A 19,920-nucleotide genomic window follows, 5' to 3' on the forward strand; every position below is an offset into this window, starting at 1 on the left:
GGTGGCTTTAATACTTACATTAGTTGGAAATTCTGGCGTGGAGTGGAGTGGATTGGGTTGAGTAGAGGAGTAGATTAAAGAAGGCGGTTCAATTTTTTTTAGGAAATGTATTATCTAACCGAGAAGAGAAGAGGAAAAGCATTTGCATAATGGGCGAGGGGAGAAGAGAGGAATGTATTTAGCACTGGATTGTGGGGACATTAACTACTCGGAGAGGAGAGAAGTTTGACATTTTTTTAAGCTGGAGGAAGGCAAGACGAGTTAAATAGTACAAAAATGTGTTTTAGAAGAATAAGAATAATTGGACGTGATTTGCACTTTTGAAACAATTTTTTTTGCAATTATGTGTGTATGTAAATCAATTGGTGATTTGATGATGTGAAATTTTGGAAAAAGTTCAGTTTTTTAATTGGGTGATGAAAACGGAAATTCGGTGGATAGATTTTCGGAATGATTTTCACGTGGTTTTGCACGTGTTATGAATTTTTAAACGATTGTGTTGTACAGGTAAATCAATTTTTTTTTATTTAATTCAAGATTTGGTAGATTTCCAAAAAGCGCTTGGTTTTTAATTGGACGAGGAAACGATGAAAATAAGAAGGATAGATTTTTGCAATAATTGCGCCTGATTTTGCACGCGTGACAAGTTTTTAAACAATTCTTTAACAAGTGCATGCATCAATGAATTCCAGATTTATCTATGCAAAAAAGTTGTTGATTTTAATCCTATAATTTTTCCCTGATTTTTGCATAATTTTTGCCTGATGTTTGCATAATTTTTGCTTGATTTTTACACCTTTTGATGATTTCTTATACTTAATTATTTACCATGTAACGTAATACTAGATTTATGAAGATGCAAAAATGGTCAACTTTGTGTTCTTACCTGTCGATAATTACGGGATCGGAAGGCGTCTCGTTACGGTTTCCACAACTTTTCTTGTCACAGCAGCGACTGCGATTAATTAATTAATTAATAAATTAAGTATAGATCAAAAATTAATTTAATTAGCTAATTATTATTAATTATTTCTGTATGTACTTACCTACACATTACTTCATGGGTTAAGAGGACTCGACACATTTCAGGATTTTTGTCTTGGCCTTCGTAAACGATTGCCTGAAATGGAAAAAAATGCGAAATTTTGTGTAAATAATTAATTCTTGTGGCCATCCAATTAAAAAAATCGGTATGTATCTTTAAATTTTATTTTATAAGCGTTGCAAATTTTAAACATTTTTCATATCGGGGTTAAAACTGGGCAGACGGAAATTTTTGCAAAAAATGTCTCGTTTATGAAAACTTACTAAATATTTTATCCATAAATGTATTTTAAAAAATTGATAATAATGCTAGTGATGAGCAGTGGCCGCGGAAGCCGTGGGGACACCTGGACAAATTAACATTTTAGGATTGGGGAGGGAAGGGTTTGTATAACATGGGAAAATTATAGGGACATCGAATAACCGTGGAGAGGCATTGTCCCTCTGTCCACAACGTTTCCGCGGCCACTGGTGAAGAATTTAATCCGCACAAAAAATCACACCTGTATGTATTTACGAACACATTTAATAAAATATGCACCTTTTAATTTTATTTAATTGGCGTTATAAATATTAAATATTTTTTTATATTGGGGTTACAAACGGACAGAAAAATTAAAGAATTTCATCGAAATGTCTTGTTTAAACGTCGTTTATTAAGATTGTAGGGAACATTTTAGCCAAAATATTATTAAAAATAGGTTATTAAGGACACGTCAAAATGTTCGTGATGTGCTTAAAAATCATATCTGAATTTACAAACACATTTAATAAAATATGCATCTTTTAATTTAATTTAGTACGCATTACAAACATTAAATATTTTTTATATCGTGGTTCAAACTAGACAGATAAATTTGGAAGTTTTGTCTGAATGGAACTTTTAAACGTCGTTTATGAAAATTTATGAAATATTTTATCTAAAAACGTACTAAAAATAGATTATTTGTGGTGTCACAATATTTAAATATAATTTTAATTTTTTTTAATTGTCGCGAATTTTCGTGATAACAAATTCGTGCAACTTTTCTTAGATTAATAATACCTAAATAAATACTGGATATTTTTAAAGTGCATTTTGCGACAAAAATCTGACCATTTTGAGTACTTATTACTTATCTGGGCTGGAAATCGTATTCATTTCGTTTGAATGGAACAAGGAAACGACGCGTTTGTGGGAAGTTTTTCTCTCGTATTGAATTGAGAGAGTAAGAGAGAGAGTGAAAGTGAGTATGTAAATTTGACGGAAAACTTTCTCTTTTACTTTCTCCTGAAGAACCGACCGCTATCGCATCATATCGTGTCGAGTTTTTTTTCTTTACTCATAATAAATTGTGTTACGTATTTTTCCACACTGTTAGAAATCCGGTATAGTCACGCAGGTATTGATTTCTCGGTATTAAAGTTGCTACCGCTTGGTATTAAAATTATACCGGTGAGTAAAAATTTGATACCGATATTGTAAAACTTTAATACCGGGTTATTACCACACGGTATTATTTATCAATACCACGTTGGTAGAGTCATATATGAATACCACCTGGTATTATTTTAATACTGGATTTCTAAGAGTGCATGTAAAAAAATTCTACGCACAGTTTACAATAAAGTTACGTCAGGAAAAGGTATAAACAAAAGAGGGAAACAAAGGAAAACTTTATGATGTACAAAGTTTGCAGAAATTGGTCATATTTTTCACAGATTTGTGCTACATTTTACTACATTTTGTACGGTTTTAATTTGTCACGGATAACCAATTCATCTTTAATACATTTTCGAATAAAATATTTCTTAAATTTTTGTAAGCGACGTTTAAGAAGGTAAATTTTGTAAAAATTGCGAATCTTAAAGACAATATTATAAACGGAGGAATTAACTCAAGTTGAAGTAATTAATTTAAAATACTGATTAGAGATGAAAATTTTTTGCCAATTTTTTGCATACTATCCTCGAACGAATCTTTCAGAAGGAGGAGTTTTTTCCTTTACTCATAATAAATTGTGTTACATATTTTTCCATGTAAAAAAAATTCTACGCACAGTTTACAATAAAGTTAAGTCAAGGAAACAACAAACAAAAATAGAGAAACAAAGGTAAACTTTATGATGCACAAAGTTTGCAGAAATTTGTCATATTTTTCACGAATTTGTGCTACATTTTACAACATTTTGTATTTAGATTTAATTGGCCACAATTCATCTTAAATACAATTGTGGATCTAATATTTCTTAAATTTTTGTAAGCGACGTTAAACCTAGTAAAAATTGTGATTCTTTAAGACAATATTATAAAGGGAGGAATTAACTCAAGTTGAGGTATAATTAATTAAAAACATTGATTAGAGATGAGAACTTTTTGCCAATTTTTTTGCACATTATCCTCGAACGAATCGTTCAGTTTTTTAAATATTGTTACATATATTTCCATGTTAAAATATTCTATACGCACAATTTATACAATAAAGTTCAGTCAAGCAAAGAACAAACAAAACACAGAAACAAACGGAAACTGTATGAGGCATAAAGTTTGCAGAAATTTGCAATATTTTTCACGGATTTGTGCTAAATTTTACTACATTCTGTGTGCGGATTTAATTCGTCGCTAACAACCATTGCATCTTTAATACATTTTATAATAAAATATTCCACAATTTTTTTTGTAAACGACGTTTAAACAAATCAAACTTTGTAAAAATTAGGAATCTTACAGACAATATTATAAACGGAGAAATTAACTCAAGTCGAGGTAATTAATTATGTGGGGATTTGTGTGAATGAACTCGTTGGATGGAAATGTTGCCGTAGGTGACCGTGGAAGCAGGGGATGAATGAGTGGTGGATGAGTGTTGGAGATGAGAATCAGTCGTGATGATGAGCACAAGTTATCACAATCAAAATAGTCACATTTACTTCAGTTAAAAATATATTGATGTACAAATTGGGGCGAAATTGAGACTTGTGGACTTGAGTGACAAAGTGACGTGGTCAAGGTACGTACAAAAAGAGAATGACAGCGAGGAGGGAGAAATGACCTCCTTTTATAGGAGACTGCTCAAGGTAATGGAATATTACAAAAAGGACAAAAGTAAAAATAAATTTGAGCAGAGTGAATGATTTGGACTGGAAAAGAGAATTGAACTGCTGATAGATAGGCAAATTAAACTGAGCGCATTGGCTGGCAAAGTTGACAAAATGGTCAACTACAGTCAAAATCTGAATTACATACACAATGAATGATAAATAAGAATATGGTCATAATCATAAAATTACATAAAGCAAATGAACTCAAACAAATTAAAAACATCGATTAGAGATGAGAATTTTTGCCAATTTATTGCATACTATCCTCGATTTTTCAGAACGAGGAGTCTTTTTTTTTCTTTCTCGTAATAAATTGTGTTACATATTTTTCCATGTTAAAATATTCTATGCACAGTTTACAATAAAGTAAGGTCAGGCAAACAACAAACAAAACAGAAACAAAGGAAAAGTTTATGATGCACAAAGTTTGCAAAAATTGGCCATATTGTTCACAGATTTGTGCCAAATTTTACCAAATTTTGTGCGTATGTTTAATTCCTCACTAACACCAATTCATCTGTAATACGAGTTTGGATACAAATATTTCTTAAATATTTGTAAACGACTTTTAAACAAGTCAAAACTCTTAAATCTAAATATCTCAAATCGAGATAGTTAATTTAAAAAATGATTTGAGATGAAGACTTTTTGCCAATTTTGCATATTATCTCGATCGAATCATCCGGAACGAGAACGAATAGTTTTTTTTCTCGTAATAAATTGAGTTAGATATTTCCCCATGTTAAAGAATTCTACGCACTGTTTGCAATAAAGTTAAGTCAAGCAGAGAACAAATTAAAAAATACAGAATCAAAGGAAAGTTTATTTACAAAATTTGTATAGAAATTATTCATATTTTTCACGGATTTGTCCTATATTTTACTACTTTTTTAATGAGGATTTAATTCGTCACGGACTTTACGCAAAAATCATCTTTAATATATTTTAGGGTAAAATATTTTGTAAATTTTTGCAAACGACGTTTAAACAAGGGAAAACTTGTAAAAGTTGAAAAACTTAAAGAGAATATTATAAACGGAGCAATTAACTCAAATCAAGGTTACTGGTTAACAGAAAATTTATTAGAGGTGAAAACTTTTTACCATTTTTTTTGCATATTGCTTGAAATTTGCAGAACTTTGTCATATTTTTTCGGATTGGTGCTACATTTTGTGTGGATGTGATTTGCAATTAACCGTAAAGCCGGACAGTTGACACACCTTTAATAAATTTTAGGTATAAAATGTTTCGCAAATATTTGCAAACGACGTTTAAAAAGACAAAGCTAGTAAAAGTTGTCAATCTTAAGTACAATATTACAACCGCAGAAATGAACTCAAATCGAGGTAATTAACTGATAAAAAATCGATTAGAGATGAAAACTTTTTGTGAATTTTTTGTATATTGTTTGAAATTTTGTATATGTTTTTGTGGAATTTTAGATTAAGTCAGGCAGACACAAATGAAACAGAAGAAAGTTCGCATTGTTAAAAGTTTGCAAAAATTTATCATATTTTTTACTAATTGCTGCTACATTTTAATTTTGTATGATTTTTTTGTGTGCAGATTTAATTTGTTTAATACTTACTACAGACACCAAGGGATGGAGATCTATTACCTTCCGTATTTTTTTTAAATAAAATATTTCATAAATTTGTATAAACGGCGTTTAAGACAGAAAAAAAGTTGTAAACGTTATAAATCTTACGATATTGTAAGCGCAGAAATTAACTCGAATTTAGGCAATTATCTAATGAAAAATTGGAAACTCTTTGCCAATTTGACCATATTATTTGAAAATTGGGTATAAACTTTTGTGTATGTTTAGCTAAATAAATCGTGTATACAATTCGATTACATAAAAATTTAACAAATTTCAAATAATATGCTAAAATTGGCAAAATCTTTTCGATGTACAATTTTTTAATTAATTTCTTACCTCAGTTTGAGTTAATATCTGCGTTTGTAAGATTTTCATGGACTTTTGTCTCTTTAAACGTCGTTTTAAAAAATTAGGAAATATGTATTTTATGCAAAAAATATATTACAGATTCGTAGTTGTTTAATGTCTGTGACGAATTAAATCCATACAAAAAAAGAAAGATCACGCAAAGTAAAATGTAGCACTCATCTGTGAAAAGTATGACAAATTTCGCCAACTTTGTACATCATTATAAAGTTTCCATTTGCGTAAAAGTTACAAATTAATTTGCCAAATTTTTCGTCTTATTTGCACAATGGCGTCTGGATTATAAATATTTTGCACAAAATAGATAATCGTCTCCATTCATTTTTTATTATGATGTGCTTTACGATTTCAGTATTTATTTTTCCAGGAATGGAAAAGCCGCTATTTAGTTTTGGTTTTAGTGCATGGGAGAAGGAATGAAATGATGTTGTTTTTATCTGGTAAATGAATATTCCCTTCTCCCCTCTTATAATTACCAGCACTCCGGCGCTTTCTCTCTCTCACTTTATTTTATGACTTCTTATCCTCTATTTACATCTCGCATTAGGACGAACGAGAGAGAGGAGAGATGGAAAAGAGTAAGTTGCATCTGTAATAATAATGCGGCTTAGTTAAGTCGATTTGGATCTCGCTTTGCCATAGCTCGCTTTTCTATCGCCTCTTCCCTCTTCTTTTTCCAAGGGAGAGGAAGAGATTGTACGTATGAAATATTTAGTTGGAGGAGAAAAGAGGAGAAGAGAATTGAACTGATCAGTTTAGCCATAACGAAGTACCTCTTGATGGGTGACGTTTACTTACTTAATGAAATTAAATATATTTACGGGGTGGAGAAGGAAATCCAATGAGAGGATTGGAAATGGATGTTAAAATGTGGGGGGAAAGAAAAGTATTGGTCTTTGGTGGGTAGAATTGTACAAAGAGTAGAGTACGGATATGTATTTATGTTTGGCTTGATTTGAGAATTGATTAAAGTTTGGTAAGAATTTGGGGACAATTTTATCCCGAGTGAAATAATAAATTTGAAATTTTCATGACAATAAAGCAAAAACTGGTAGATTTGTACGCTAAAAATAGGAAATTTCGAGTAAAATTAAAATTTGGTAAGAATTTGAGGATTACGAATTTTCATGACAAGAGAATAAAATTTGACAGATTTGTACGCCAAAAATGAGAAATTATTATTATGGTACTTAAATGTGATGAAAGGTAATATATGTTTTGTCCGGTAAGTAATAATCAGAATATGGATATGTCAACTTTTGCAAACCCGATTTTCGTTCGAAATGTTTTTAAAATGTTGTAAAAGTTTAGAAATTTAGAAGTTTACGGATTTTACAAGGTAACCAAGGCCTCATTTTCATGCCGTGTTCATGGTACAGCTCTTTTTTATGGGAGTGTGGGAATTGTGTGGAGAAAGCACACGGGGAAAACGGAGTGGTGGTGGGAAAGAAGAAGAATGAGATAGGAGGAAGTGGGTAGTCGTGGTGTAATGAGATTAAGGTTTTGCTCGACTCTACACCCCAACACAAATACAATTAGCCCCCGCTCCACCAACAATAAGACGGATGAACAAAGAGAAAGCGAAGAGAGAGACAAATGCTCGGAAAAGGAGATATTTAGCTGTTAAAGGAAGGGAAAAGTACGTACCTGTTTTGTTACGGAGTCGATTAGTCTGACGTAAATATCTTGTTCTTGTCGGATACCTGAAATAATGCAAATGGGACAAATTGAGTAAAATTTGATAAAGATGGGAAAAATTTGATAAGGTTTGCGAAAGTTTGATGCAATGTAAATTGTGTAAAAATTGATGAAATTTTGTCAAACTTGTTACGATTGTGTGAAATTTTGTAGAATTGCTTAAAATTTAACAGAATGAAATTGTGTCAAATTTGTTTAAAAATGTGTCAAATGTAGAATTTACTGGAAAAATCTGAATTCTGAATTCACAATTGTGTAAAATTTGGAACGTTAAAATAGAACACAATTTTGTAAAAATTTCTGTAAATTTCTGAATTTTTTACTCACCATTAGCGTAAAGTAGTTGTAGCCTATACTGAATACCATTATTCGTCTTGGCTCCATCCGGCTCCTGTAAATAAAAAAATGAGTGAAATTGCTCATGTGATCGCAACTTGATTAATTTCGTCATGATGCGATTACGTTCCGTAATAAGCCCCAAAATTCAATTTGGAGCTTGAGAAAATTTAAAAACTGTAGAAAAAAATTAGCCAAATTAATTTGTCTCGTAATTCGTCGATGCACAGTTGAAAAAAAAATTAATTTCGTCATGATGCGATTACGTAATAAGCCTCAAAAAGAAGGAGAAAATTTGGAAAAATGTAGGGAAAAATTAGCCAAATTAATTTGTCTGGTAATTCATCGATGTCGTACAGATGATATAAAAATTGTCCTGTCATTCATAGCTGGGGACTTGACTTTGTGGAATAAAGGACTTTTTTTGGGCCTGATGGGAAGCTGGGTTGGATGTGAGTAATACGAAAGTAATCAGATCAGAGTTTAATTGGGCGATGGAAATTGCCTTAATTTGAATCGAAGTCATCCCAGCGGGATATTTCCAGGAGGGAAGAAACCATCATTATTAGCACCGGGGAAGGAATAAAAAGTACAATAAAATTAAGCGGTTGTAGAAAAAAGTAAGAGAGTAAGTCTCCGAGTTGTGAAATTTTGAGAAAATGAAAATTAGGAACATTGTTTTCAACGAAGAATCAAAGTAAAAATGTGAGTAATAATTTTCCAAGCTGAGAACTGGTAGTTCTGAAATTTTCAGAAAATGAGAATTAAGAATTTGGTATTTTGGGACGATTGGAAATAAAAATGGGAATAAAAAAGACTGATAAGTTTCTGAGGCTTAAAATCTTATTTTCAAAATTAAGAGCTTGGTATTTTTAAATAAATACAAATTTTGCACAATAGAACTAAACATTCAAGTAAAGAATAAGTTTCTGAGGTGTGAAATTTTCAGAAAATGAGAATTAGGAAGTTTGTGTTTTTCGACGAATGAAAACGCAAATTTGAGTAATATGTTTCCGAAATTATATTTCTCAGAAAATGGGAATAATTAGGGAACTTACTTGGTCTTTTTCGATGAATCCGATGAAAACTGTGCGTTCGATTTCGATGGGTTGTCCTGCCCGGTCGTAAAGGGCGATTACAAAGTGGAAGAAATTCGATTTGCGAAGATTCGAGGGTGGCTGCTTCTCAAAGTGAGCTCGTCCCACGCCCAAACTGAAAATTTTATGAAATTCCGAATTAAAGTTTGCAAAGATCTTACAATTGTCTCTTATCCCTAGTTCTCGTAGTGGAGAAAATAATTTGTGCACGTTCTTTGTACCGATTTACAGATTGTTAATTTAGAACCAAAGTTCATACACGTTGTATTGTACCGATTTACTCGCAAAAATTATATTTAATTTTGCAAAAATGTTGGCAGTTTATTAATTTTCTAGATTTCGGAAGAAAATATAATTTGTACATGTTTTTTTGGACCAATTTACTTGCAAAAATTTCAATAAACTTTACAAAAATGTTTGCATATTATTTACATGCTCTTGATTCCATAAAAAAATAATTTGTATACATTTTTTGTATCAACTTCGCAAAATCGCAAAAAGTAAAACAAAATTATTTGCAGATTATGAATTTTCTGGATTTCGTAAAGAAATAAACTTTCTTTAGTACCGAGTTGCTCGCAAAAATCGCAACAAATTTTGCAACAATGCTATTAGATTATGAATTTTGTTGATTCCGTAACAGAGAAAAAGATAATAATTTGCACAGGTTTTTTGTCCCAATTTGTAAGTGGCGTTAATCATTGTCTAATTTTTCCACCTTATGGCAGCAAGAAAGCTTGGCAATGGAAGGGACGTAAATCGGGAGTAAAAGCAGCAAAGGCAGCAAAAGGAAAGGAATGGCGATTAAAAGGAGCGACTGGGTCTAAATGGTCAACCCATTATTGCATTATTGCCCGTAGTCAGTGGATTTTCCTCACCACTTCCTCCATGCCCACCAAGCAGTTAGTCGGCTTAAGACCAGGACAAGAAAGGAATAAAAATAAAAAAAGTGTAGTTTGTTCGAAAAGACGACAAAGACTAAATACGACGTTTGGATGCTTTCACCAAATGTGTTGCTTTCACTGAATTTTGGAAAATTTTGCGGTTAGATTTCTGATTTCACTGATTTCCTATCGGATTTCTTCTTTCATTAATTTCCAGAAATTTAAGTTAGATTTTTGATTTCACTCATTTCTTAAAATTGTGTAGCTAACTTGACTTTTAACTAATTTCTAAAAAATTTTGTGGTTCGATTTTTGCTTTGACAAATTTTCTAAAATGTTGTGATTGGATTTTTGCTTTCACCAGTTACTAAAAATTTGTTGTGGCATTTTCACTGAAAAATTGAGGAGATAAATATTAAGAGATTTTCGATTGAGGAATTTGCAAAAATTTTTGTTGTACTTTCAATAATTTGGATTTTTGATTTTAATTTAAAAAAACATTGCTTGATTTGTTTTAAAAAATTATGAAAATTAAGAATTGAGAGAGAAACTTGAGACATTTTGTTCCTGTTTTCACCAGATATTGCGGTTTCACTACTTTCAACTTTTTTTAAAATTTCCCCATGAATAAAAAAATATGGCTTGATTTCCTTACAAATTAAAATTTCCTAAAGTATCCTTTAAAAAAAATCGGATATTTTTAATTGGGAAATTTGCGACGGAATTTTGTAAATCGTAAGTAAATGACACGATACGCGTGTGATGCCCACTTTCTCCGAGAGGATACATGCTTAAAACGGATTTTTTTCTGCTTTCTCGCGTAATTTCTTTGTGTGCAGTCCAGTAAGTTACACATTGTTCTTCTGGCTTTATTTAGTTTCTGGGAGGAAGATTCATTGTCTTTTTTTTTTATATAAGGTATGTATCTATCCGTAAGTAAGTAATGTCCTATTCTCTTCTGTGATCGTGTTTGGTTAGTTAGTTTGGTGGTGGTGGTGATGATGCGGTGCCATTTGTGTGTTGAAACGTTGCAACTGTCTTGGCCAATTATTCCCTTGATTCCCATTATGAAAAAGGTTTCTTGGGGTGAAATGAGTCGATTGAGAGCACTAAATTACCAGACTTTTTCCTTTTTCCATACAAATTGACGTCATTAAAGAGGACGCAGCAACGGAATGGGATGAAAACTAAAGTTTGGCTTTATTGGACGGAGGTCGGTGGGGATGAGAGAAAAGGTTTTGGGGTATTTGATTAGAGAGTGGAAATGATGAAAATGGATGGATGGACACAGTTTTAAACGGGATTTTGTGATGGTTGGAATTTTAGATAGTTTTTGAAGAGGAACTTATCTGTTAAATATGGTGCTAAAATTTGGTTAGGATTATTTAAAAGATTTTAAAACAAGGATTTTTCACAGTTTTCAGAAAAGAAGTAAAAAAAGTATCTTAAAATGTTTTTTTTGTCACATCACGCAGATAAGATACATGGACAAGATGTGTACCATTCGTTTACATGGAAGATACAAGATATGTACTTATCCGATCAGGCAATACATGACAAAGATACTGAGACAATTCACGCAGTCATTTGTAACTTTGTAAAATCAGCAGGTTTTGTAAAATAATTTTACAAACTTGTATAAAATACTTAAAGAGACCCGGCCTGGATCTGAAGTTATAAGTTTACACAAAATTTGGAAGCTAATTTTCCTCGGAAATATTTATAAAACTTTGTAAGCGATTCAAAGTTTAGGGATTTTACGGTGTTACAAAGGACTGTGTAAGTTGCTTCATTATCTTGTATCTTCCTCACCCCTTTGATTTCAGGTATATTTTCATGCAAAAGTTTCCAAATTTGCGCAAATTATTTGTTGGGGATGAAATACGCATCAATTTAGAATAGTGTATCTTAAGGAAACTAATTACTGGTAGTTTTCAGGGCCACGTGGCCATCTTAACGGTTGCCATTAATTATTATTAATCACTATGCGCAATCTCACTTTTACATAATTGGGAACGGAAAGAAACAAATCTTTGTGGCGAAAGTGTTGTCTTAATTGATCCGAAAATCCTCTAAATGACTCCGATTCAATTGTGGAGCAGGTATTTACGCAAAGTATTTACGACGACGACTCCTGGAAAAGGAAAGCAATTAAGCGGACGAGAATGCAGATGTGGTTTGTGATAAATTTTAACTGAATTAATTTCTTAGTTAAAGGCGATGGGGTAATTGTGATAAGAATAAGAATTATGCAGGAAGAGAAGAATTAATTAAGGAGGACTTGATATGTAGATGAAATCAATTGGGGCAAGGTGAGATTTCAAAATATTTTGAAGAAATTGGAACATTTTCTGAGGGAAATTTATTTGAAAATGTGCCAATTAGCCCCATACCTGTTCACTTTCATTCATTTGAGTGATTATGATGGTGAGTGGTAGTGAATGAAAATGAATTTCCTATGATTTGAGTGAATATGATTGAAAGATTTCGTCATTTCAGATGACTGACTGTGAATGAAAGATTTCTCACTCATTTCATTTTTCACCCTGTGCTTAATACATGGGACGAAGTAAGAAATGAAGTCAGATGAAGTGAAATGAAATGAATTTGAAAGAAAATGATTGAAGGTGAATGAAAATCTTCAATCAGAAATACACTGTAAATAAAGTTGAGTAAAATTGCCACCAAAGCAACTATTGAGTACAATTTACCCTGAGAAAGGTAAAATTTACTCAAGGTTGAGCAAAAATCTTTCAACCTTGAGTAAATTTTACCTTTCTCATGGTAAATTTCACTCAATAGTTGCTTTGGTGGCAATTTTACTCAAAATTGAGTAAATTTTAATCAAATTTATTTAGAGTGTAGGGATAACTGAACTTTGAATGAAATCTAAATTATTGAACAGGTATGATTAGCCCTGAAAATGTGTTATCCATGACGCATCTGCTTAATGAGTGTTATATATTGTAAATTATTATAAAATTTCGAAATTGACGTGAAAGTCCTACATGCAAAAATTATTGTGTTTTTGTCTTAAAATCCATTTAAAAATGTACCATTTAACCCCAAAATTAATGTGATGGCAAATTTTTATGAAAATACGAACTTGCCTAAAATTATTTACTGTTATGGAAAAATTAGAGCGTTTTTTGGGCAAAATCTATTTAAAAAATACAGTCCCATAAAATTGTTTAAAAAATCTGCTCAACGACGAATGTAATGGCAACTTTTATGAAAATTATGAATTGACGTGAATAAATGCGAAGTACATTATTATGCAAAAATTGGTACATTTTTAATGCAAAATATATTTAAAATGTGCAACGATGCGACAACACGACGAATTTGCTTAATGAGCAATGTGGGTAAAATTTTGAAAAATTTTTAATTGACGTGAAAGTGTGAATTATTTACTCTTCTGCAAAAATTAGGACATTTTTAGTTCAAAATTTACTAAAACTTGGCAAACCCAATCAAATGAAATGAATGATTTAATGATTTTGTAATTGCAAATTTAAAAAATTGATAATTGACGTGAAAGCGAGACTTGTAACTTTTACGCAAAGTTACAGCATTTTTTTTACAAAATGTATTAAAATAGTATCATTTAGCCCCCCAAAAAAAACGAATCATGAATCTACTTAATGACGAATGTGATGGTAAATTTTTATGAAAATTATGAATTGGCGTGACAATGCGATTATACTCTTATGCAAAAATTAGTGCATTTTTAAATCACAATTTTATCTAAAAAATGTGCCAGTCCTAAGCAAAATGATACATCTACTTAATGACGAATATGATAGGAAACTTTTTAAAAAATCTGAATTGACGTGAACGTACGGATTTATTTATTCTTATGCAAAAATTAGTGCATTTTTAGTGCAAAATGTATTAAAATAGTGCAGTTTAACCCTCAAAATTGATGCAAAACATTATGGATACACAATTCATCTATTTAATAACGAGTGTGGGGCAAATTTTTTTTACAAAAAATTGGAATCGACGTTGAATTGTGGCTTGGAACCAAAATGCAAAAATTAGTACATTTCTTGCGAAAAATGAATTAAGACAGTGTCATTTAGCCCGGCCAATGCATGCCGGATATCTAGTTACACTGATGCAAAAATTATTGCATTTCTCGTATAATTTATTACGTAATACCGTTCTATTTACTGCATTCAAAGCCCATCCTTTATCTACTTAATGACAAAGGTAATGGTAATTTTTTCAAAAAATTCTTAATTGGCGTGAAAGTCTTCTTGTGCAAAAATTAGTGCATTTTTTTGTCAAAATCTGTCAAAAACAGTGCCATTTACCATTGGTTTTTTTACTTTAGCCCTCAAAAAAGCGAGTGAAACTTGTCATCTTTGTTCGTAATCTGGACTAAATTTCTTAGAGAAATTGTGAATCGACGTGAAACTGTGGCTTTTCTAGTTGTGCAAAAATTACTGAATTTGTGTGCGAAAACTGTTAAAACATAGTGCCATTCAGCCCACAAAATACATGCCAGATGGATTCATCTAAATGATGAATGTTATGATGGCAAAAATGGGAAAGTGAGACTCTTACTCTTATGCAAAATTACTGAATTTTTTGTGCAAAATCTGTTTAAAGAGTGACATTTAGTTGACCAAATGAATGCAAAACTTTATATAATCTAGACACTTAACGATAAATCCAATTTTGCAAAAAATTTCGAATTTGCGTGACTTACTTGGTCTGGTCGACGATGGAGGGTTGCATCCAAGGTCTGGGTGCCAATTGGGACGATAAGGGTTCCTCCTTAAGACTGGGACCTCGTGGCTGGTGACCCCCGAGGTCTTGGTGGTGCAGCCCGAACATCATCATTTTGACCACCACGATTTATTTTAATACTTAATTAATTATTCACAAAATTTCCAGTTTTATCTTTAACAAAAAAACGTTTAACAGTTCATGATAGTCTCATTGTGCCCCCAGTTCAATCAATGTGTGTATACACTGAAGAGAAATAGGTGAGTTTTTTAGGGGGTAAGTTAGTTAGTTATTGTTATGACCGTGTCGACTAATCAGTCAATCAATCCAAAGTTTTATGGGTGCTCGACGAGATTGAGATTCCACAGGTTGTGTGGTTGTGATGGATAGTAAATCAAAGTGGGCAACCGGCAAACTTTTACCTACGGAAAGTCCGTGGTACAGATGCTAAAAACGGGTAAGTTCAGCAGCTCTCCGAGGAGAGAATGAGACGAGATTCTACTCCACGTGCAAATCCGGGAGACTTGGGATTTTCAGAGTTTCACACTGTTTCCGTCGCACTTTGGGAAATTTTGAGAAATTTTTGAAATTTCTGAGCATCCAAAACTGTAGAAGTCTTAACAACACTTACGAGTTTTACACTGAATTTAACTTGAAAGTTTTTGGATTGGTGGAAGGGTCGTCTTTAACTGATTTTTTCCCTGTTCTTTGATTATTTGTGGGAAATTTTGAGAAATTTTGATAATCACTGAAATTTCTGGGGATGAAAAACTATGGAAGTTAGACACTTAAGAAATGTGTTAGGTTTGGGCTGTTGGCATAATTCAAGTTGAAAGTTTGGGGTCGTTTGTAAGTGAATTTTTTGGTACTTGAGGGACCAATGTTTATTTAAAGAGTTTAAAGTATTAACACGGTAATTTTTGGGGAAGTAGATTCAAATTTTGGTAGGATGGCGTTAAGTTGAGATGAGGAGATGAGGAGATGAGATGAGGAGGGCAGTGTGGGTAATTGGAGCGTCTTGGGACACTGCGATGAGACTTGAAGGCTCAATTTGCCCTTTTGTGTGAAATTTTCATAGAGAGTCTCTCGTGAGGGTCCCTGTAGGCTTTCAAACCTCTCTGGTGACTGGGAAAAACAGTGGCAAAATCTCGCTTGGGGTTTCCTACCCAGAGAGAAACAGAGAGGACTGCCTCCCAGAAACGGACGCCCCTTCCCCTATCTCACCCGTGGTAAAGGAGCAAAGGAAACCCGGGTTTCCCCCGCTAAACATTAGACATGATCGGAGACCAGGGAACGGAACTAGGAGGATGGTATTCCCTTTACTTGGGAGAGTGAGAGAGGGGGGCATGAAATGGGACGTGGTAAAGGGGAGAGAGATTGTATGGAATTTTGGGGGGAAGTTTGTGGGTAATTTTGTAGAATTTGGGTGAAATTATGTGATGAATTCTGCAAAAATTTGGGTGAAATTTTGTGTAGAATTTTGCGATGAATATTATTGTCGGAATTTGTATGAAATTTAATGGTGAATTTTATACAATTTGTGATTTGTGCAGCATTTTTATAAAATTTGCATGAAATTTGTTTGGGATTTTGTGTGACATTTTTGAAATTTGTATGGAATTTTGTGGGAAATTTTATAAAATCTGGATGAAATTTTATGGTGAATTGTGCACAATTTGTGTAGGATTTTATAGTGAATTTTGTAAATTTTGTGGTAAGTTTGTATGGGATTTCGGGAAATTTGTGTTGAGTTCGTATGAAATTGTTGGGAATTTTGTAAAATTTGTGCAGAATTTTGCTGGGAATTTTGTAAAGTTTGTGTAGATGAATTTCATGAGGAAGATTATACCGGAAACGTGCCGGATGGACCAACCTCTCTTGAGGGAAGCAGTTTGTATGACTCTTTCATCCATCTAATGCCCGGTATATGTAGGGAGCTGCTGAAAAAGCACGCCTACAGGAATCTCACAACGTGGAAACGTCTCCTTTTTTCCCATGTTACACTTGCCTCTTATTAATCCCGTGTAGATATGAACGTTGTTTTTGTACACCCCAAAAGGAAGAAGAAGGGATGTTGGCAGCTAAAAAAGCCTGGCCGGCTGCTTTCTCTCACTACATAGAGCGACGAAGAAAGTACATATAACCCGAAAAATCATCTGAGGTGGGTGACAAAAGTGTGAAGTGAAAAGAAGATTAGAAGGATTCTTTGTTAGTGGATTTTGTGCTAATTTTGAGGGAATTGTGATATCGCTTGGATGCATAAATTTACAAGTTTTACGTAAAATTGAATACTTGTACTTATTCCTCTTGTTCGTGATTCTTGGAGATTTTTAAAACAATTTGAGGAAAATTTTGCAGAATTTCGTACGAAAAACGTGTAATAAACTAGAATAAATTGACCCGGAGAGACAATTGGATTCGAAAATATTTAAATTTTTGCAACTGCTTATTCTTCGAGTAAATATTTTTTGTTTATATTTACAAAATTTTATCAAACTTGGGACATAATTTGGACGGGATTACAAAATTATTAGTTCGAATTTTAAGATGTTTCTATCTTATAATTGACTTTTCATCATCCTTGGAATTAATATTTTTCACTCTATTGGTGAAATTTTAACCGAATTGAGACATTATTTGGACATAAAATTATACAAATTATTGTTGAGAAATTGACATTCCAAAATTAGTAATTGGTTGGAGTTTCTATTTTAAAATTGTGGGTCTGAGAAGTGCATACCTTAAGAGAGAGAGAGAAGTATCTTCTTTTGTGTGGTGACGGTTTGTGGGTTGAAGAGTAATAAATAAATCAATAACGATTGTATAGAAAAGTTGACACTGTTTACCTGCCGAAAAACCTCATGTTTGACAAGTAAATGGACTCCATCCAGGAGGAAATATGTATTAGTATGCATATTTATCTTCGTGTGTACATAATTGTGAGATTGGAATGTTAGGACAGGAAGGAATTTTTGAGATTTGTACATAAATAATTTAACCTAAATTCCAACGGAGTGTGAAATTCTCACGGTTTTAGATATGAGAAAAGGCAGATTTAGAGAATGTGTGACAGATGAAATTTTGACTCTGCATTTTGAGAATTGATAAAAGTTAGAGGATCATGAATTTAAGATTTTGTAGATGTTTGACGTCGTAGTTGTGAACATTTTATTAAAAGTGTAACTTTCAGAAGCTTAGGTAAGTTGACGTAGCTTGCTTGGTACTCCTGAAAACTGTGGATTAAAATCGTACTTAAGGTTGAATAACTTTTTAATCTCAGACGACTCCACCCGAATTCAATATTGAAATTTTTAAAATGACAAATTTCATGAGTTTGGAGATCAATGTAAATTTCCACAATTTAATGTAAAGCTTATTTTTGATATTTCAAAACTATTGATTTTAATAAAAAAGTGCTACTTCATTTTACGTTTTTTTAATAAAATAAGTGTCCTCAAAAAATGAATTTGTTTTTCAAATCGATTGTTTTGTTTGTACTACCATAAGTTAACTTTGGTAGAAAACGAAGTAGAAAACGTTGCATTTATCTGAAAACTAGTGAAATTGATGGCATTTTAGAAATTTGTACTTAAAGAGATTGACTCGGGGTATTGAGTGTAAGATTAAAAATCTATTCTACATAAAATCGTGACCCTACATATGTAACTTTAAAGTCAAGTGTGTCACTTTGTTTGAGTGATACATATTTACATACTCGTTGGTGACATGTGTATTGTGTGTCGACATTGTTTTCGTGACTTAAGGGTTGTAATCCTTTCCACATGAATGGTTATACACGCACACTCTGCCACTGTCCATTAGGTTAAAGGGACAGCGGGGGATGAAGGGTACATAGTAGCCCCTTAAATCGAGGATCCTTTAACTCCCTATATTTACATTTACATATGCATACTTATCAGGTAGATATTTTGACATGTAAGTATCATTTACACATGTGGGAAGATGCATGCCGTCCTCCCGCTGTGTAATTGTGCATGGTTTCAATATTGGAAAAATTTTAAAGTGCGTTGTGTGGTCAAATTTGAGGAATGATTGAACTGTTAAAAATGAAAGTCTTGCGTACCGTACAGGTAACGGGGCTTGACCAAGGAGCGTTATTATATGGGGTCTAAAATGTTGTTGTGAGAGGGTTCGGTAGTAATAAATAAATTAAGAGCATGATCGTTCCTGAGCAATTTATAGATGTGTGTACGGGAAAGGGTTGACTGTTAATTGTGACTTTTGTCCCAAATTTTTGTGGTAATTTTGGATTGTTTGAGTTTACTGGATTTTATGCAGATATGAATATTTTTAGGTTATGATTTTGTCTCAATTTTGACGTATTCAGTTTTTTTAAAGAATTTTGTCTCAATTTGGACATGTTTTGGTTAGTTTTTCTCGATGCAATTTTGTCTCAATTTTGAAGTAATTTGACATATTTGCTTAGTTTTTTGAAGAATGTTGTCTCAAATTTGACGTGCTTTAATCTATTCTTTGTGCAATTTTGTCTCAATTCTGCAGTGTTTTGCTCAGTTTTTTGAAGAATGTTGTCTCAATTTTGACGTATTTTACTCAGTTTTTTTTGAAGAATTTTGTCTCAATTTTGACGTATTTTACAGTTTTTTAACAATTTATCCACAATTTTAGTTTCCCAGGTCTCACTTGTGACAATTTGGGTTCTCCGTATGTACCTTTGTGATTTCTGATTGGTTTAGTTTACTGGATGTCGTATAACGTATTTATTTATGAATATTATTAGATTACTTTTTTGTCAAAATTTTGATGTGGGTATTTTATTTTTCTGTTAAAATTTCTACAAAGTTTTTCCTGGTAAATAATAGTCTAATTTGGTTTCTTGTAAAAACACAACATGGAAGAAGATTCTGTAGCTGGCACGAAATGGGAGTGAAGCAGGGAACGCCATCCCTCTCGAGATTTGGGAGAGTTTTCACCGGAAACGAGAATCTTCCTCGGGAGACGCAGACTCCTCAAACTCTGGGGAATTTCAGGTACTTTTTCCATTCGATACAATCCGAACGCACAGATTTGTGCTTTGTGCACCGCGAGTTCACATC

At 32.6% G+C, this 19,920-nt stretch overlaps 1 protein-coding gene across 3 annotated transcripts in view; it reads right to left on the reverse strand.

Annotated features, from left to right (window-relative positions):
- The window catches only part of LOC110859056 (transcription factor collier), a 57,129-nt gene extending 41,150 nt beyond the window's left edge, over nucleotides 1-15,979 (reverse strand). For all 3 annotated transcript variants that reach the window (XM_022107918.2, XM_035859233.1, XM_035859234.1), the window contains exons 1-6: nucleotides 14,826-15,979; nucleotides 9,186-9,339; nucleotides 8,119-8,182; nucleotides 7,741-7,796; nucleotides 1,047-1,120; nucleotides 887-955 (exon numbers count right to left, since the gene is read on the reverse strand). In XM_022107918.2, the coding sequence (XP_021963610.2) occupies nucleotides 887-955; nucleotides 1,047-1,120; nucleotides 7,741-7,796; nucleotides 8,119-8,182; nucleotides 9,186-9,339; nucleotides 14,826-14,959 (551 nt within the window). In that variant the 5' untranslated portion in view covers nucleotides 14,960-15,979. The remainder of the gene's footprint in view (nucleotides 1-886; nucleotides 956-1,046; nucleotides 1,121-7,740; nucleotides 7,797-8,118; nucleotides 8,183-9,185; nucleotides 9,340-14,825) is intronic.
- Between the last annotated feature and the right edge of the window lie 3,941 nt (nucleotides 15,980-19,920).

Source organism: Folsomia candida, unplaced genomic scaffold (assembly GCF_002217175.1).
Source record: "Folsomia candida strain VU population unplaced genomic scaffold, ASM221717v1 Fcan01_Sc024, whole genome shotgun sequence".
NCBI classification, from domain to species: Eukaryota; Metazoa; Arthropoda; class Collembola; order Entomobryomorpha; family Isotomidae; genus Folsomia; species Folsomia candida.